Consider the following 20,646-nt stretch of genomic DNA (forward strand, 5'->3'; position numbering starts at 1 on the left):
CATTTCCACTTACTGAACACAAAGTCCCGAATTAACAAAGCCCTCGGAAAGAGCCCTCAATGTCCCACCATGCAACAGTGAGCTAGCAGCGAAGCTAACCACCACATTTGACCCTGTGTGTGCCATGATGATTTAGACATCCGGGCTGTGTGTATGGAAGATGGCGACACTTATCCTCCCTTGTGAATGGATCAAAAACTGGGAAAAATCAGGCAAACTCGAGTTGTGAGTAGATGTGAACCTTAGCACAGTGTCAGAGGTTTCAGTGGTTTAACAGTTGTTGGCTCGTTAGCAAATGTAAAAACGTAGCTAGCATTGCTATTTCAGGCTAATCGTGTAAGTGTGTTCGCTAGTGCTAAGCGGCAACGTTAGCACGCGAAAAAAATATTTATAATGGCCTGGTAACGTTTATTCCTCTTAGGAAAATAAACATATCTTCTAAATATTTGGAATAGGACAGTGAATTCAGTCTGGCTGAATCGTTAAATGGAGATCCGCCGTTACCCACTTAATGTAATAACTTAAGTCACGTTAGCTAACGTTACCTGCATGCCACTAAGCTAGCGTTCAACCTTTCCTCAGTTTGTAAACACCCTGGCTAGCAGAGCTGAGCTAGTTAGCGTACATGTAGCTCACTCCCCGCCTCCATCGATATAAGTCTTAGCTTCTTTATTTAGGTTAGTTTGATGCCACAATGTAGGTAGTTAGTTGGCCAAGGGACAATGTGCGAGCACTTGAATAAAATAAATTTCCTTCCCAGCGTTGTGAAACGTTAAAAGTATCCGTAATTGTTACTACGTGGAGGGAAACGACTGCTCTTGACGTAACGTTACAGCAAGTTAGCTAGCTCCACTGGTAACGCCATTTGGGATGAAACAAAATATCTATCAACAGTAGTGTAGTAACGGTAGTACAGCTTCTGCTCGAAGCTAACTAACGTTAAGCCAACATTGAGCTAGCTTGCACATCTTTGTATTCCATCAGTTGGCTAACTGCCGTTAATGACAGCAGCACAGCTAACGTTACATTTCTATAACTTTACAGTTTAGCGCTCGGCGCTAACTGAGCATCAACAGTGCAACGTCCGATACGCCAATGCTAACCTAACGTTAACCCGAAGCGGCTTGCGGCTCACTAGAAACCGGGCCAACCCGATTAATCTAACGTATCGTGACGTTTTTAGACTCCGTTTTTGAAGCGCAGCCATCGCGTCCCGGCGGAGACACAATAGGCTCATCCACAGTTACTAGGCCTTGCATATATAAGGAAGGCCTGTCGTGAGATCCACAGACTCAAACTAGCTAATTCTACTGGCATTACGTAAAACTTGGGCAGAAATTTGTTTCGGATAATCGCGCCCAATTACCTAGCATCGTGTAAGATTTAGCTCATATAGCGAAAACATACATTTAGTTAACAGATTCGTGACGTTTCCCTTCTGCATGTCTGGCACAGACAATATCCCTGGTTCCTGAGAGGAACCTGCAAAGCCTCAGTCAATAAAGTCGTTGCGATATCTTGTTCGGTTGAAGAAATAATGATTTAGCATAACGCAGAATATCAATGTTTTGGGGGATATTGGATAATGGTGTGTCTCTGTTTGGGCCGCAGTAGTAATTACTCTTGTTGGAGGGTCACAGTTAATGGCTCTAATGTCAACAAACCTCACAGGGTTCCCTGTCCGCTCGGGAGGCCATGCTGCACAGTAGCACCCCTATGGTGGGCAGCGAATTAAAGGGAACATTTATATGTGATGATAATGAAAAGTTCACAGAATGTGTTAAAATAACAATTTGTAGTATAATTACGGTCTTTTCTTTACTAAACGTCTCAATATTCTTGGGAGATGTGGCTCTGTATGTGCCTGTATGCATCCAACCAGTGTGTCGTAGTGAAACAACCAGATTTACCTGATTCAGGGTGTTAAATTGATTCCATGTGGCCCATTTCCGCTTGATCAAGTGAACCTCCCTGTGATACAAACATCGTCCTACAAACATCGTCCTATGTTGACCTTTGGGCCCGGACACTGTCACACTGTCAGTTGGGGCTTTTGAGCATCTCTGACTGACCAGTGCATTTACCGTAGTTACCTCAGTCAATCTAGAATAGGGCATTTTTAAAAGAAAACATACTTTGTGTCATCTTTGTGTTAATGTCATCAGTCAACCTGCCAAGTTGAGCGTTCCACCAGATAGTCTTGATGTTACAAGAATATTTGTGTGTGTGTGTGTGTGCATGTGCGTGTGTGTGCGGATGATTATGACCAATTTTGGGTGATTGAATAAGCTGTATAAATGGATGTCGTACAGTGACTGTGTCCATGTTATATATAAACTGTTTTAAAAGCTATGTATTATGTTTTAGTAATTTCTTACTAAAATGTTTCTTTCTTTCATAGTGTACATCTCTGCAAAGAACTCACAGAGAAAACCGATCATGGAAGTGAGATTAGAGGTAAATTGAGAATGACCTTAATTCTGTTAAAATCACTGTTCTGTTGTTGTTCGTTTGTACTTTAGTGTATCTAAACATGCCTGCGGTACAAATGGTTGAAATGAATATATCGATAAGCCTTAAATTGGCACCCAATAAATTACATATTTTTGCTATATATATATATATATATCGTCATAACTAGATAAAAAGTAATTATCACCATAACTAAACACATCTGAATGTCTCATTTTGTCTGTTTACCCCTCCAGATATACAGACAGCCTTATATGAGCTCTGCTGGCAAGTTGTACAGGGGAACCTGAAGTTGGATCTTGTTGTCAGCGTCCTTGGGGACATGATGGTATGTCATGATGGCTTTTTGTTTTTCGGTTTAATACAATAACCTACGCATAGCAGTATGCACTGAAAGCTGTCACTCTTCGCCAGAGCTTTTTACTCAATGCGTTCTTCCATTGTGCTTGATGTCTTCCCAGAAATAGCTATGTTTTTTTCTGGCACCTTAGCTCAGAATTTCTACATTATGTCATGTTTTGTAAAATGTTTGTGTGCATCTATTTTTCTTTCAGGAACTCCGAGATTACATGCCATCAATTTTAGCAGATGTGTTCAGTACACTAGGTAAATTTGGGTTTTTATATTAAACATGAAATTATTGTTTCTGAATTTCTGTATTACCAGTAAGTCAAATATGTAAACTGGTTTACTCTTAACAAAACGTGGCATAATATCTTCTTTTATAATATTTTTCACAGATTTAGAGACGGCTGCACTGGAAGAAAAAATCAAACGCGACCATTACACACAACTGGTGGGAGCATGTTTGGTGAGAAGACTTTTTTTGCTGTAACATCACATTATTTTATATAACAGACATTTCTTGCAGCTAAAATAGATACAAAAGCTGCCTGAAGAAAGCTATTTGCATCACCAGCTTGCATGAACTAAGATTTGGCTTCATTTTCACTGTTGCCGCACAGTTACAAGAATAAGAGATGTCCGTGTCCCAAATGTGCAATAGTTTAGGTAGTACATAAGAATCTTAGAACTTTGGTTGAGGTTTACACTCTCATTCACATCACAAATTAATTACTGATTTTTAATACCCAGCTGTGTAAGAAATGAATGAATGAATGAATGGATTACATTTTTTGTCTTTTCAGTTTTTTGTTCCGGATGCCATCCTAAAAGAGAGGCTGGATCCAGAAACGCTTGAATCTCTTGGACTTATAAAACAAGCTCATCAGTTCAATCAGAAGATTGTAAAAATCAAGACTAAACTATTGTAAGTAGATTTTTTAGATTAAATGAATTAGATTGTTTTTTTTATTGTGCATTTTTATTAGAGATGTAGATACATTTTACATACATATACATATTTGATTTAATTCTTGTAATCTTGTGTTTCTTCTCAGTTACAAGCAACAGAAGTTTAACTTGCTGAGGGAGGAGAATGAGGGCTATGCCAAACTAATCACTGAGCTGGGCCAGGACCTCTCAGGCAACATCACCAGCCACCTTGTCCTGGAGAGCATCAAGTCCCTCATAGGTACCCAACAAGTCCTTTTCTAGTGGACTGCATCGGATGTGGTGTCTTTAGCTGCAGTCTGAAAAAGCTGACATCTTCGGCCTCGTTTAATGTCCACTCCACTTTAAATTCCAGTAGTACACAAGAATAGCCTGTCCCCATTAGCTGAAGACCTACTTGTGTTGACTAGATTTTCCATTATCTATACAGTGTTTCCACTAGGTTTACAGCATCAGGGGAGCATGGCATGGCAGGGTTAGTTTATCCACACATTCAGGGCACTGCCGTGCACTGGAAGAGAAGAAAAAACGTTTCAGGGGGGGGGGGGGGCGCCCCCGCTATAATGATTGGGGAAGCACTGCTATATATTCATCTTTATCCATGTTTATAGTAAAAAATGTCTACTGACCGTTTTTCCAATAGCCTGCTAAGTCCTCCCAATATCTTTTGCCTGCAGGATGTTTCAACTTGGACCCTAATCGTGTTTTGGACATCATCTTGGAGGTGTATGAGAGTCGGTCTGACCAAGATGAGTTCTTCCTGTCTCTCATCAAATCCTACATGTGTGAGCCACTCACTCTTTGCCACATCCTGGGTTTTAAGTTCAAATTCTACCAGGTGAGGATGACAAAAATTGCTGATCAAAGGCACTTAATGTAAACATCTGTCCAATAGCACAAGATGCAGCGTTGTACCTGTCGCAAGTGTCAAATTATTTATTTTATTTTGTCTTTATTCAGGAGCCCAACGAGGAAACCCCCAAGTCACTTTACCACATTGCTGCTGCCCTGCTTCACCATCACCTAATTGAGCTGGAAGATCTCTATGTACATGTAAGGAAAAGGAAGTCCAGCCACTAGTCACACGGTCCAAAAGACATCCCTAATCAATTTTGTAAAATTAGTTTTGAAAGAATGGATTTTCAGCTGAGGCTACAATGTGTCCACGATGATAAATATGTCATTGTGAATACATTCACTTCATTGCAACATTAGACATTTTGTTTCAAAAACATAATTTACTGTTATTCTCTCCACTCAGCCCTCTTGTTGCTCTGTAATTCCAGCTCATGCCAGTAGATGCCACCATCATAGAGGAACACAAAAAAGATATTTCGGAGGCCAAGCAGATCGCCCGCAAGCTTGTTATGGTTGTGTTGCCGTCAGAGAAAAGTGAAGATAAAGACAAGGAGAAAGAAAAGGAGGAAGAGAAGAATGATAAGGTATCAAAGAATTTGTAAATATACGTGTGTTTTCGGGGTACGCCGTCAGTCTGGATGAATGTTGATAACTTGAGGATTGCAAGTGACACATGACCAACGGGAGTTTCAGCACGACCGAAATAAAACGTTTGGAGGCCTATTTTGCTCTCATTACATTTTTTTATTCTGAATAGTTGAGTTTCAATTAGGTATTAAGTATTTGATTGAACGTTTGCATACTTCTAACACCCAGACAATCAGTTGCTTCCCTTTGTGCCCCGCAGCCCCCTGATAACCAGAAGCTGGGCCTGTTGGAGGCGTTGCTTAGAATTGGAGACTGGCACCACGCCCAGAGAATTATGGACCAGATGCCGTCCTTCTACGCTTCCTCTCACAAGGCCATTGCGCTGGCACTCTGCCAGCTTGTGCATCGGACTGTGGAGCCTCTTTACAGAAGGTGCAGGTTTTTTATGTCCATTATGTGTAGTCAGTCCTAAAATGCAAAAGTAACGTTTAATTAGATTATTAACTCAAACTGTCCATGCCAGTATATTTAATGAAATACTACCTCTGACACACTGTTGTGTTGGTCACAGGGTCGGCCTCCCAAAAGGGGCGAGAGGGTGTGTGATACATCCACTGAGGATCAAGGGGGCCCCTCGGCCAGCCGAGAGCTTCGAGGACCTACGAAGGGACACGTTTAGCATGATCTGCTACCTGGGCCCTCATCTCTCCCACGACGCAATTCTTTTTGCCAAGATTGTGCGTCTGGGCAAGGGTTTCATGAAAGAGGTAAAGAACTGCCCCCACTCCATTACTACATCTGCACTAAAGCTGTATTCTCTTCTCACTTGAATTCTTGTCCTTTGCTTCTCAGTACCAAAGTGATAGCCGATCTGATGTCAAAGAAAAAATGGTAGGTATACAACTAGTAAATGTAATTTTGAAGAAGTACATTACCATAGATTAATATTTAAAGAAGTACAAATGCTGTTTTTTTATTTATCTCTGTAGGGTATGTCAATTGTTTTCAATTATTGTTTGTTCATTGCAGGAAACTCTTTTGAGTTGTTTCCTGAGCATTGCAGACCAGGTTCTACTCCCTTCCCTCTCTCTGATGGAGTGTAACGCGTGCATGTCTGAGGAGCTGTGGGGTCTCTTCAAACTCTTCCCCTACCAGCACAGGTGAGTCATGCTCACACAACAGACGTGGCTCTGTTAAAATAAGGAGTTTTGCGAGAAAGTGTTTTGGAGTTTTACAACCGCTAACCGTCATGTCCGCCCATGTTTTTTGTTAATGCTTTAATTTTGTTCCCTCAGGTACCGGTTATATGGGCAGTGGAAGAACGAGACGTACACCAGCCATCCACTGTTGGTCAAAGTCAAAGCGCAAACTGTAGAAAGGGCCAAATACATTATGAAGTAAGTCATAGCCGAGTGTACCAGCACTGGTGAACCATCTGTAGCTTTAGTATGTTTTTGATGTCTCCAGTGAAGACACCTGGTCAGTACACGTGTCCTTCTAGAATAGGAGCTTCCTATTGTGTATGACGTAAATGTAGCTTTTTCAAATCCACGGTTCCAAGTCCTGTACTTTAACAGTCTTCACCACTGAAGAGTGCTTTACTTGGAGAAGAAAAAGTAAAGTTAAACTTAATTGCTAGTTGAATGAAAAGTTTATTCTAAAAGCACAGAAACAAACCGTTTTACCTAGAATTACTTAGACAGCACAAAAGTAACACATGTTCTGTAACAAATCGATCCTAAATCTAAAAGTAACTTCCTAAGCTTACCGAAGTGTGTGATTACAACGCTCTTTGCATCATCTCATTGCATCATTTCTTCCCCCTCCCCTAGGCGGTTGACCAAAGAAAATGTGAAACAATCTGGAAGACAGATTGGCAAGCTGAGCCATAGCAATCCCACCATCCTCTTTGATTATGTAAGTTTTTTTTATTTGAAACATCCTCAACAAACTATGAAGACAAGTTAATTGATTGATTTTGCTCTGACAAAAAACATTCTTAGTACACGATACAGAAGTCATGGCCTTTTGCGTTTGCAAACTAAACTACATGAACTCTGTAGCATTTAACATAGTGTGACAATAAACAGGTGATACACTTTCAATTCTAGCAACATACCATCCTGTCATATATCCTCGCATACTTTCCCATAAAGGAAAAATGGGAATTTTCTACGTCTAACAGTGTTAATGTAATCCATTGGAGAAATAAATACCCCAGTGCCTGCACTATTGACTGAGAAAGTACTTTTTACGGCCTACCTAATTTGCCAGTTCACTACACAAGCTCAAAATATTGTTACAATTTTGGACAATATAAATAATTGCCCGTAGTGGTTTAACCTTCCATCTGCTTGATCACATGAACAGCCAATAAGAAAAACTCTGGATTTGGCTGTTGATGAATTTGACAGTTTTTAGGTCAGACAGATTATACACAATGCGTCTGTACTTGGAACGTTGGGCATCACTACAGTGGATATTGTAGTTTGAATGCACAAACACCATGAGGATGACTTTAATCTGTTTGGTTGTATATCCTGTTATGTTGGTGAAATCTCATCCCCTCCACTGTCCTGTTGTGTTTCAGATGCTTTCTCAGATCCAATGGTACGACAACCTTATCGTTCCAGTGGTTGACTCCTTGAAATACCTCACATCTCTCAACTACGATGTCTTGGCCTGTATCCTAAACTCTTCACTCAGTTAACAACATATGTGTTTGACTGTGTTTTTGGAAGCAGTGGGGGGGGGGGTCTATGTTATTCCACTTAACTCTGTCTTCAGATTGCATCATTGAGGCTCTAGCCAATCCGGAGAAGGAGAAGATGAAACATGACGACACAACCATCTCCTCGTGGCTTCAGAGTATGTGAAATCGTAGTAACTCTGCAGGCAATAAGAGAGAAACCGTTTGATTCATTTAAAATCTGACATACACCTGTTCACCTTGTCAACCCAGGCCTGGCAAGTCTGTGTGGAGCCGTGTTCAGAAAATACCCAATTGAGTTGGCTGGCCTTCTTCAATATGTCACAAATCAGCTGAAAGCAGGGAAGAGGTAAGGAGCTCTAAATGACTGAATGACACAGTCCAAGCACCACCACGCCCGTCTTATGACTACAATAACAAGCGCTGGCTAGTAACTTAGTATTCTGCTAAATTCATTTTAATACTTTAAAATTAAGCCATTGACATTCTTCACATCACCGATAACAGTAGGGCATACAAACATGTTAACAGAATATTTAAAATTTCAATCAAATGTGGCTTCTTTGGGGAAAAATGCAAGGTTTTCCTTTGACACCCCATGCGTCACTCCTTAAGCATCCTTTTGATGCGCATTGCTTTATCCGTCCTTCCTCTGTTTGCAGTTTTGACCTGTTGATCCTGAAAGAGGTGGTGCAGAAAATGGCCGGCATTGAGATCACCGATGAGATGACCTCAGAGCAGTTGGAAGCCATGACCGGAGGGGAGCAACTTAAAGCCGAGGTAAGTGGACTCGAATAAGGTTACAGTTTACAATCACTGCCCTTAGCTCAGGCCCTTGTCATTATTGATGTGCCTTTTTCAACAGGGGGGCTACTTTGGCCAGATCAGGAACACTAAAAAGTCATCGCAGCGTCTGAAGGATGTGCTGCTTGACCACGAGTTGGCCCTGCCTCTGTGTTTACTCATGGCCCAGCAACGGAACGGTGTGGTTTTCTTAGAGGGCGGAGAGAAGCACCTTAAACTTGTTGGCCATCTGTATGACCAGGTATGCACCCTCTCTCAAAATGGGTCTTAACAAGCTATTGTTACTATATAAGCCTTTAAAGATTCCTCAGAAGTTTTTTTTCTTAGATATTTATTTGTACTCTTGCAGTGCCACGACACCTTGGTGCAGTTTGGTGGTTTTCTGGCCTCCAACCTTAGCACTGAGGACTACATCAAGCGAGTTCCCTCCATTGACATCCTCTGTAACCAGTTCCACACTCCACACGATGCCGCCTTCTTTCTGTCTCGGCCAATGTACGCCCATCAGATTTTGGTAAGTGAACTACTCCTTTTAGATTCATATTGTGCATTATGTCACTTTCTGCTACTGAGAATGATTCTGTTTGTTAAAATGATTTACTCTACTAAGATTTTGACTGTAGAGTTTTGACAATTTTAATTCATGTTGTTTGACTTTAAGCATTTACGTTTGACACTTAAATAAAGGAGCAATATGCTGCTGTTATTTCCTACTTGTTTGCTTTTCAACTGCCTCAAGGCAGACCCCTGTGTGCGTATAAATGGAGAAAATGCTGCCCTAACGTTACGCTCTCTACACACAGTCTAGGTACGACGAGTTGAAGAAAGCAGAGAAAGGCAACCGGCAGCAGCAGAAGGCACACAAGTATGTGGCAGCTTGTGAGCAGGTGATGACACCAGTGCATGAGGCAGTAGTGTCACTCCACCCGGCAAGGGTCTGGGACGACCTCCGCCCGCAGTTCTACGCTACCTTCTGGTCCCTCACCATGTATGACTTGGCTGTTCCACATTCTGCCTACGAGCGTGAGGTCAACAAGCTCAAGGTCCAGATCAGGGCCATCGAGGAGAATCCAGAGATAGTAAGTCAACCAAAGATGATGCTACTCCTCTGACCATTTTGTGGGTGTGCGCACGTGACGAGGCACAATTGCTGTGCACAGAATTGTCGACGCGAAGAACAAATTCCACATTTTCTTGGAGTGCCGCTTCAATGATAGGGGAGACACTCAAGTTCAACAAAACAAAAATGTTTTTTAAAATGTAAAGGCATACATTTATAAATACATTAGAAAGTTGCACTTTCAGAGTATTGGATTAATATATATTTGGACTTGATATATATATGATTCTCTAGAGCAGTGGTGCACTTTTTTGGCTCGCAATCTACTTTTCAATCGACCCAGTCATGGCGATCTGTCCCGCTCTCCCCCGTACTCCTCTCGCCGGTCCCGGTCCATTCGCCCAATCACTAACCAAGGTTGCTTTTGAATGAAATGTGTCAGTTCATAAGCAACGATCGGTTATTACCAAGACCCAAGTTTTCTGTTTGCGTGGTGACTCTTTGTCCGGGCAGCAATTCGGGGTAAGGTGTCTTGCTCAGGGACACTTCGACAAGGAGCAGCCGGGCCGAGAAAGGGCTTTTAAAGCCCTTTCTAGGCTGGCGTCTCTCTCCTGTTGACTGCCTTGTCCCTTCGGTCTGTGGATCGCGGCAATGGGGTGTATCAAATAATGACATTTACTTACAACCATAAATAGCAGAAAAAAAGGACACTAGGGAGGACTCATTCAAATTCTTACTTAGGGACACCCACAATATGATGTGAACATTCTTTTTTTCCAATGTAGCCCATGAATAAGAAAAAGAAGGAGAAGGAGCGCTGCACTGCCCTGCAAGAAAAACTGCAGGAGGAGGAGAAGAAGCAGCTGGAGCACGTCCAACGGGTTCTGCACCGCCTCAAACTGGAAAAAGATAACTGGTTGTTGGCCAGTAAGTATTCTCTTCATCATGCTAGTGACCTTATTGCTATTGCATACCTTTATACTGTTATTTATTGTAAATGGATTGTTGCTTTGTTCATTTCCTACTGTTTTTCTGGATATTAAAACTTACAAGGTATTTGGGGGAGATCTTGGCCACATTATTCTCCCCCCAAATATAACAATGTGGGGACATTGAATTAACAGAGGATTTTAATCTTTTAATTGTACTTCTTTTGGAGCCAAAGATATTTAAAATAATAGATTTGTCTTTGTGAATACATCAGGTGGCCCCTGGTTTCAGTAGTAGTGTGTGTCTGTGTATACATAAGAAAACAATAACACTTGGTTGAGAGAATTGATTTTCAGTCCAGACACAAGAGGACTGTTTTAGTACTAAATGACAAAGCTGATTAAGTAATTTCCCTCCCCACAGCATTAATATTTGAAAATAAATAAAATGTCCAATGGTAGTTAGTCTCTGTTACTAATGCAACTCGTAATGCTTTCCCACAGAATCTACAAAGAATGAGACCATAACAAAGTTTCTGCAGCTGTGCCTGTTCCCCCGCTGCATCTTCTCGTCCATCGACGCAGTGTACTGTGCACGCTTCGTGGAGTTGGTCCACCAGCAGAAGACGCCCAACTTCTGCACCCTCCTGTGCTACGACAGGGTAAGACTCTTCTGCACGTGCATATCGGATGATAAAAACTAAACCAAAGTAGGCTTTCCCTCAAATTAATGGGGACACATTTTTGAAGCACTTTGTCGTTCAACGCACTCTGTTGTGTCCCTCTGCAGGTGTTTTCCGCCATCATTTACACTGTAGCCAGCTGTACGGAAAACGAGTCCCACCGCTACGGACGCTTCCTGTGCTGCATGCTGGAGACGGTGACCCGCTGGCACAGCGACCGTGCCACCTATGAGAAGGTGGTCCATCGCAACAGCTATCGCCTTGTATCTTCTGTTGTCGTTTTCTGGTGTCGGACGAGCTGGGAATTAACATCTCATCTTACTTGTGCCGTCATAGGAGTGTGTCAATTACCCTGGCTTCCTGACCATCTTCAGAGCCACGGGCTTCGATGGTGGAAACAAGGCGGATCAGCTGGACTATGAGAACTTCAGGCATGTGGTGCACAAATGGCACTACATGCTGACTAAAGTGAGCTGCCCTTCCTTATTTGTTTACTTCTTGAGTATTCTGTCGAGATAATGTCATTTTGGGCTCTGTGGAAGGTGTGTGTTTACCATTAGATCGCGTCCTCTTGTCTCTGCTTCATCCAGGCTTCAGTCCACTGTCTGGAGACAGGAGATTACACCCACATCCGGAATATTCTCATCGTTCTCACCAAGATCCTGCCCTGCTACCCCAAAGTCTTGAACCTAGGCCAGGCGCTTGAGTGTCGCGTCCACAAGATCTGCCTTGAGGAGAAGGATAAGAGGCCAGACCTCTATGCCTTAGCAATGGGGTAACACAGCATTGTGTGCTGTTCAGCTCTTTGTGGAGCATACAGTTAACGTTTTATTTGCATGGTGAAAAATGAGGAAACCTTGGAAGATGGCTTCTTGGGGAAAAAAAGTAGTGTGCGTTATTTAATTTGTTGAACGTATAGATTTTCTATTACAGATGTCTGTGGCAGTAGGGGACTAACACAAATATATGAGCTTTGTTAGGAAAAGGAATGGTTAGAAAGTCTGCTGAAGTTAGTTATTTGTTTGGATCTAAAGCAAAAGTGGGCATTTTGTTTTTTCTGCGGTCCAATTCAGATTCATGATGCATTGTGTGGGGGGGGCGGGGGCGCATGGTAATGGTAGGGGAAACACTGCAGCGTATTGCAAGTCCAGTTGCTCTTGTCTCTCCCCATGAGTGTCCAGTCTTTAGTTATAGTCTGCAGCGGAATGGATTGCTCTGCCTAAAATCCTGAGTACTGTAGTCTCTTCTTAAAAGACAGCACTTGCTCTTTGGAAGTTCTGTCCTTGCCCTGTGCAAACCCTTTATGCATCTTGCAGTTATTCAGGTCGGTTGAAAGGCCAGAAGGTGCACATGGTCCCAGAGAATGAGTTTCACCACAAGGAGCAGCCAGCCCGCAGTTCCACTCCTGCCAATCAACAGAACGGCCCCGGCAGCACAGGCAAGCCTGCCACCAGCACAAGCAAGACAGAGGAGGGGACGTCCGAGGATGGTGGTGAGCGATGAGAAACACTTTGGCTGTTTGCATGCAGTGCATTGTAACTACATTTTGTTCACAACCAAGGAACCAGATACAATGTGCTTTTGCTTTGATTCCATTTTTATCCGCCGTACCGTTGCCACTTCTGAACGATTTTATTTTTTCTAGATGTGATAAAAATAGAATATAAAATGCGGCAATTTTTTTTATTGATATTGTGTATATGCAATGGTATATTAGCCTTGAAAATATACATCACACATGCCATAAAACTATTAGGTCTCTAAATCCTGATATGCAATAAATCAGTTCTTGGTTTGTTTCTATGCAGATCGGGGAAAGGATAAATCTCAGGGGACCACAAAGCCAGTGAACAAAGCCAACAGTGCAGCGGTCAAAGTGACCACCAGCAACGGGAACGGTGCTCTCAACAGGTCAGTGCCTCAAGAGCCGCTCTGACACAAAGTAATCTCAAACACATCACCATTAAACCCGTAAAGGAGGGGGGGGGGAAGTCGGGTCCAACTACACCTCCAGTAGAACACCTCAATATGATCTTGTATGAAACTTTTTTGTAAATTTACCTTTTTAACTTTTGGTGTTTTCGCAGCACCAAAGCCGTTAAAGAACGGGACGACAAAGAGAAGAGTGGAAAGGAGAAAAAAGAGAAAAAAGAAAAGACACCAGGCAGCACTCCCGAGACAAAGGCAGAGAACCGTCGGGAGAAGCAGAGAGACGAGAGAGCAGGGAAGGAGGAGCGGGTGGCACGCGAGGGTAAGGAGAAGACCCCCAAGGCAGACAGGGAGAAACTGAAGGCGGAGGAAAAGGCCAGCAAAGACGACAAGGCCAAAGCCGGCAACGGGGAGCCCATGGAGCCGCCCAGGGAGCGTGATGCCATCAAGGAGTCCAAGAGCAAGGAGAAAGGAGACAGAATTGCAGTGGCTGGGTCCCTAAAGTCACCGGTTCCCAGATTGGAATCAGCCGAATCTGAGAGGGGTACGGAGCCGTCCCACATATTCTTCACCCCTTTGGGCTTTGTAGGGTTTTTGAGTTTGCGTAGGATATTTAATTACATCGTTGCATTTGTGAGTGGGAACAACTTAACTTTCCGTATTGTCTTCCAGATCACAAAAGACGAAAGCTCGACAGTCACGCTTCTCCGTCCCACTCCTCGTCTGTTAAGGTTAGTATGGCTTGAGGAAGGCTGTGCCAGTTTCTTCTCTATCTGCTGGAGCGTTCCCTGCCGTTGCACAATCCAGCAGCCCCGAAGATCATCCAGGAGTTGTCGCACATGCAGGCATGGCATCTGGAAATCCCAACCAAATCCATGGGAGTTGGAAATCATTCCATGGACATGATCGGCATTAATGTTTTTCAGAATTGGGAGGAAAAATCCCTCAAAGACTTAGTCAAGAGAATATTGTGTATAATGAGTATTTTCATATTGAAATATTTATATATTTTCATATTAATGAAAGCAGTCAGTGTGCCTTGGGAAGAAAGAATTTTTTTAAGCATTTGTATATTCCTAATGGATTTTTTGCTTTTTGAGAATAATATCCAACCTGAAGTAAAAGAGCTTGCCAAAATCAAGATCTTTCCGCTTCTCCAACGGCATTCCTTTTGTTTTTTTGCACCAAGAGCACTTTTTTGCTACTTCAGATGGTTTCAAAGATTTTTTTTTCTGCCCCATTTTTGAGAGCCGAGAAGATATCCTGTTAAAGTCAAGTATTTTACGTCCCTCAACAACGTGCCCGGATCCAGCGGCGAGTCGGATGCAGGAGCGCCCATCTGCTACAGGATCGCCCGTCTGCGGCTGCTGAGTCATCGACCTCCCCCTCCCCCGCCCCGTCTCCGTTTGTTAAAGCGGGCTGCTGCATGCCGACGTCACTTCACACGATGCTATCCAGTCAGTCCTGCCGGCCCGCTGCGAGGTTATCCGCCCCCACTGCTACCAGCCGTCGGCTCCGACAGTCGCACTACCTCCTGGCAAACTGAAATCAACGGAGAAAATGAATGTCGCAGTTTTGAATCAGCCAAAAAGGCAGAGGAGAGTAAGCCTGCCACCACAGAGAGAGAGAGAGAGAGAAAGTGAGGGAAAGAGCGGGCGATCCCGGCTGGAGCGTTGCAGCGACCACTGGAAGCTTGTGATAGGTCTAAATTTTACCCGTCCACCAGAGAAATAGGCTCCCTGTGTCTAATCCATCGCTGAACTGTAAGTGACAGCAGCCGTTACCTATGTAGGGATGCAGTACATTAGGTGATTTGTTTCACACACAGGCACATGCATTTCACATTATTTACCACTGAATTTAACACTTTCAAATAAGCGAATATAAGTTAAGCAGTAGGACTTTTAATATTATGGTGCCTGATATTGCAGACATGTTTGTAGTAACATGACTAGCAGTTATTTCATATATGCTCAGGGTTTTCTATTTTAAGCATTGACATTCCAGATGTGGAGCTTATGAACTCTCCTTTATGTCATAACCTTGTCAAAGCCTTAGTCCTTGAAGGTCAGAGGTCAAGGGAGAAGTATGCTGTTGGTCCGGCCAGCCCCAACTCCCCCGCACCTCCCCCTCTCCTTCTTCCGACTCTACTGCTGTCTGACAACCTCCTTCCAACCCCCCACCCCCTCCCAGCTCATCTGTCATCTCCATTCATCCCTACAGGACAATAGCAACGAACCCAAGGAGTCAACATCCAAGGTTGGAACTGACTCTGCTCCTCGTACTTTCTTCCAGATTGTTTGTTTTCTTTGCTGAGGTGCTGACAAATGAACCATTTTAGATATCTGTGTTTTCTTCCATCTTCTTCCACCTTGCAATAAGGACAGTAGTAGTGGATTGATTTGTGTCACCATGGCAATGCGCTGGAGGCCTGATTATAACTGAGAAGAAGGCACCTCTTTCATATTACGCAGTGATTTGATTTCTTTCTTGTTTCTTTATAAAACATAATTAAGTAGCATTGCTTAAATGTTAATGTTTTGACAACCGATAATTTAGACCCAAATTGAAACATACAGCAGGTATTTCAAGATCGCCAAAGTGCTGTAGGTATTTTTTTTTGTTTAGGTTATGTGTATAAATAACATTTTCTTTTGTTACACAAGATGACACATTTTCAATTAACAAACCTAAATGAAATACAAATAGGAAAAAAAAATGTTTTAAAGGAATCCGTTCTGGCTTTGTGTCTATGTGGGTGTTTTTGTGTCATCGCTGCACATCTGCAGCAGACACGTCTTTCGGTTCATCACTGTCACTGTGTCTTTGTGATTAAGTGTTGTAACACAATGACACATGTCGTCCCCGAGGGTACTTGGAAAACAGTGTGGGTCAGATTTTGGGTCAAACTTAATTTTCCCCTGTTTTCTGTATTGGAGGTTTTAGTCCTAATAACATAAACCTACATTTATTTTTGTTATTGCAGCTTTGATTTGTTATATTGACATATGGATGAACACATTTATTTATTAACACTTCATCTCTTTCAAACTACATGAACGTCTTAAAAGCCATTTATTTTATGCTGCTCATAAATTCTTAGTAGGGGAACTTGGACTGAAGTGTTTCCCACTGTTTTTGACGTCATGGAAGATTATTTCCAGATATTTTAAACCAGAGCCAAACGTTCTAGTTTTGCCATGTGTTTGTCCATCATCTGCTTCCCTGTTGAGCCCTGGAAGTTAACAATAGTCCTGCTGTAGCAACCGCATTAGTTGGACTGTGATGTTTGTTAAATCATTATTTTGGACACAACTGCAACAGCAAGAGTTAAAGTTTGTTCTTCATTGTCTACTGTTTTTTTGTTAAGTATTTTGAATCACAGTAATCGATGACTTGTAATGGATGTTATCTTGTTAATAGCTGTAACTGTTCTGATCCACACAGTTCAAATGTCAGTAGTTAGTTTCCACTCTATATTTAAATAATGTTGGTTAATTGTCTTCAGTCCTGACAGCACACCAATATTGGTTTTGTCTTGTTCGGTTCATTTATAATTGCCTTTACAGCACCACGCCAACTACAATTCAGTTACCCGGTCGAAGAGCAGAGAGAGGGAGATGGAGAAGAAAGATTCAGACAACACACAGGGCCGATCCAAAGAGAAGAAGGAAGAAAAGGATCGGAAAGAAAGGAAGAGAGTCAGTATTTAACCAGACCACTGCACTTTGTGAACTTCTTTTTTAAGATCCTCTTTCACAGTTAGGAAAGCGTTCTTTAGTTAGTTTGACTTAGGGAAGCAACAAGGGATGGGCTCAATATTTTCATGTATGCTCTAAAAGCAGTCCTAACCGTCCGGCTTCTTTATGACCACCACTGTGATTCTGATTGTCATTGCCATGTTTTTTTTTTTAGGACCATGCTCTCAATGAGCTTGAGACAAGCTTAGAGTCCAAACGTCGGAAGGATGAGAACGGAATGAGTATGTTTCTGTTTTTGTTTTTTTTGTTCTTGACTCGCTTGACGAAGCCGCTCCCCCTGCCAGTACAGCTTAAATGACAACGAGCTTGGTTTTCTCTTCTCAGATTCCTCCAAAAACAGCAAGAGCGCGAGTCCTTCCTGTGACTCTCCACTTTCAGTCGAAAAAGAGAAGATCAAGAGGCCCAAGTCGTCCAGTAAAGAGAAGGCTGAGTCTGTGAAACCCGAGCGGACTTCCTCTGGAGGCAAAAAGGTCAGATGCACCAGAGTGACCCTGTGTCCTCATCTCTCTGTTGGGAACCTGATCTTTACTTCAGGAGCTTTTAGTCCTATTGTCCCTCGACACTTGTGCAATGTCACTTTGGTGTTTGAATAATAGATTTAGACGTAATTAAATGCTAAATAGTTGTACTTTGTGTTGCAACAGGAGTCCAGACACGACAAATCTGAAAAGAAGGAGAAGAGGGACAGCAGCGGAGGAAAAGAAGAGAAAAAGCAATATCCTTAAACGTAGAGTGGCACGTAAATCAAAAATCTGGGTGAGTTTTACTGCTTAGTGTGACTTTTTTTATTGCTTTACTTGAGCCCACATTTTGCGGCCATCACTGAGCCATGAGGTTTTATGTAAACACTGCGACTCAACACATGTTACACCGAGCCACCCAAGAACTGAATCCCATTATTATAGAATCATCTCCTCGTCTACCTGCAGTGTCGACTGAACGCACTCTGTTACTGCTTGAGATGGCCGAGGATGTTGTTCACATCGTTCTGCCCGTCCAGTTTTAGTAGTCGTGGTTAAGCCCGAGCAGAATCGTACCCAAAGAATGGAGGTGGAACATCCAAAAGCTAAGATGTGTGAAATCACATATCCGTTTTTTAAATAGTGTGTAGATGGCCTCAGTATGAGGAGCTACAAAAGATCCAAAGTGCATCGGTAATCTGTCCCTTTGGATGTGCTTCCAGAGGCACACATGCCGGCAGGGTTTCAGTAATTACTCTCGCTGCCAGAATTGCTAAAGTCCTGCAAAGAGTTGAAATCTCTAAGTATCTATTGGTTACTTTAGAGAGCAGATTAACCCGTCTGTCTCTCTGCTGACTGGCCATCGCTAGATTGGTAGTTCTTGAGTCTATTTATTAGTTTTTCTTCCACATCGACGCACTGCTGACCTTTTATCTCCCCGTTCTGACGGTGAGATTAATTTCAAAAACCATGTCTCAGTGTTTTTTATCTCACACAGCCATCAGATCCAAAAATGTTAGCAGAATCTTTCAAGTAGATTTTTTTTGTATAAACTGGTCACATATTTGCAATAAAAATGTTAGTATTAAAGTATTAAAAGTTCCAGCATTTTCTTAAGAAGCTCAGTTTTTTTTGAGGAGCAGTTGGAGAATCTGAAAGCTGACAATGCGGAGAAATATAATTGCAATTCCACCTAAAACTGACACGGTGACAATGAAAACGTTGCATCTTAATTTGTGTGTGGCCATGAACGCAGCTCACGTGATAAAACACGTCAAACTGCTCTTGTCCTTTGCTCTTGAATAGGATCTTGCGATGTCATTCGGACGTCGCTCTCCAAACAAGCTTTTATTCGATCATTTCCTGAAATGTAAGCAAAGAGCGATCATGTTGGCGCCGCAGGTCCCTCTGACCATCACGGCCGGTCACACAGTAGCAGCCTGGCTGCTTCGAGGCTCGTTCCTCTTCTGACAAAAACAGATTTTTGTTTGTGAGGTGACAATTTCCACTTGTCAGCGTTCGGTCTTTGATTTAATTTCCCACTTCCCTTAACAATCATACTCATAAATCCTCTGACAAGCACAGATAATGTGCACTAATCAGTGAAGGTGAAGGTAAGACGCATTCTACTTCTTTGTTAACATCTGTCGACACTATGCCATCGTGGTGTATCACACGCTCTCCTCTCTCTCTCCTCTGATCCACAGCAGAACTGGAGAAGCTGTATTTTTTTATCTGCAAGACATCTGCAACTCCATCTCTGCTATGTTGTCAAGTCGTTCTCTCATTTCTGCCCGTGTTGTTTTGCTGTAAACGCCCCCCCCCCCCTCCAAGTGTTGTTAGCTGTAGTTATGGCAACTTCTTACTATACAGTAAACCAGCCGAAATGTTTTTGTTTTCTTTCTTCAATATGCTGCTCTGATCACAATGTCATTACTATAATTAGAAAATGGGTTACTGTATGAAATGGTCACTTGGTCAACACCTGATTGTGGATTCAAGAATCTCATGCTTGAAAAAGAGTATTTTTTTTGTATGTTGTCAGGCTTTGCTTTTTGCTTGTTTTATTGGAGTTAACATGCTTTCCATACTCACTTACCTCATATCCCCTTTTGAGATACTTAGATACTTTTTATTTATTTATCTCCAACTTTTAATCCGAGTAAGTCAGTAAACAAAAGTGAGTTAAGTGATACAAAGGACCAGTTTGTATATTGTGTACAATAATAAAGTGGGTAACATGAAATTCACATCATGTTATTTCTTTTTCTTTTTGATGTTCCGCACAGTCCTTTTGTGATTTTGTGTTGATCAAGTTTTTACATAATTTATAAAAAAGCCAGTTCAACCTTGACTCAAATGTAGAATTGTAAAGAAAAATCTGACAAAAAAAATCTGACACTGTACTCCAAATACAACTGTTTCGAAATGACTTTTGGAGTTTTTATCTGCTGTACTCAATGAGTGTAAGCTTTTTTTTTTTAAAACAAACAAAAGAAAAAAACAATAAATGATAGTTTTCCTAGTGTGTCACTTTGATATTGTCTCCTCTTCTTTCTATGTCTTTTTGAAGATCTGAAATCGGCTCGTTATCCAGCTTGATGGCTGTAGAAACACCACGTTTAATGTTTGTTCCTCAGCTACATGGTGGGCACGAGCACTTCAAATCAAAATGTTCCTACACTTTCTTTTCCCAACGTAGGCCTCTGGCCTCTGGAGGCTTCATGCTTAAAACGCTGCAGGCCATCAGGCGGTGAGTTACTTCTCTGTGGCAGTAACTTGCTCCTTAGCGACGGGTTCTCTCCTTTTAGCCCCCACACACAACTCCTGGTAACCACGTCATCCTTTGGAGGGTCTAGTACATCTTATACTTTGGATCTTTGCATTTATTTAATGACTCACAGGTGTAGACAGATTGATTTTACTGCTCCAGTGTTTGAAACGATGAACAACGAGATGCTTTTTCTTTTCTCTCGATTTAAGAATTGTGATTAGCATTTGGCATTAAATAACTAAGAGCTGCCTTGTGGAGGGTTCTTTCTGTCTTTCAGGTTGCTAATCATCTGATCCTTTTTTTCTTTAGATTAATAATGTAATGA

The 20,646-nt window shown here is 42.2% G+C and overlaps 1 protein-coding gene across 7 annotated transcripts; it reads left to right on the forward strand.

Annotated features, from left to right (window-relative positions):
- Positions 1 to 72: 72 nt before the first annotated feature.
- Positions 73 to 20,086, forward strand: thoc2 (THO complex 2). 7 transcript variants are annotated; one of them, XM_037466982.2, is made up of 39 exons: positions 73 to 225; positions 2,402 to 2,457; positions 2,709 to 2,800; positions 3,027 to 3,078; positions 3,213 to 3,283; positions 3,621 to 3,742; positions 3,873 to 4,006; positions 4,443 to 4,603; positions 4,726 to 4,818; positions 5,052 to 5,207; positions 5,471 to 5,643; positions 5,783 to 5,978; positions 6,064 to 6,102; positions 6,241 to 6,371; positions 6,507 to 6,608; positions 7,044 to 7,128; positions 7,802 to 7,895; positions 7,999 to 8,079; positions 8,174 to 8,270; positions 8,584 to 8,701; positions 8,787 to 8,966; positions 9,075 to 9,239; positions 9,529 to 9,804; positions 10,571 to 10,712; positions 11,219 to 11,376; positions 11,505 to 11,633; positions 11,734 to 11,865; positions 11,988 to 12,172; positions 12,714 to 12,889; positions 13,206 to 13,308; positions 13,485 to 13,870; positions 13,999 to 14,057; positions 15,550 to 15,585; positions 16,896 to 17,027; positions 17,242 to 17,308; positions 17,412 to 17,557; positions 17,732 to 17,802; positions 19,109 to 19,161; positions 19,255 to 20,086. In XM_037466982.2, the coding sequence occupies exons 1-38, from the start codon at positions 161 to 163 to the stop codon at positions 19,134 to 19,136; spliced, it is 4,689 nt and encodes a 1,562-aa protein (XP_037322879.2). In that variant the 5' UTR covers positions 73 to 160; the 3' UTR covers positions 19,137 to 19,161; positions 19,255 to 20,086. The 7 variants fall into 7 exon arrangements, with proteins under 7 accessions (XP_037322879.2, XP_037322880.2, XP_037322881.2 ...); XM_037466983.2 differs by having other exon boundaries at positions 19,258 to 20,086; XM_037466984.2 differs by lacking the exon at positions 19,109 to 19,161 and having other exon boundaries at positions 17,732 to 17,843.
- The last annotated feature ends 560 nt before the right edge of the window (positions 20,087 to 20,646 follow it).

The sequence above is a fragment of the Pungitius pungitius genome, chromosome 16 (assembly GCF_949316345.1).
Source record: "Pungitius pungitius chromosome 16, fPunPun2.1, whole genome shotgun sequence".
Lineage (NCBI taxonomy): Eukaryota > Metazoa > Chordata > Actinopteri > Perciformes > Gasterosteidae > Pungitius > Pungitius pungitius.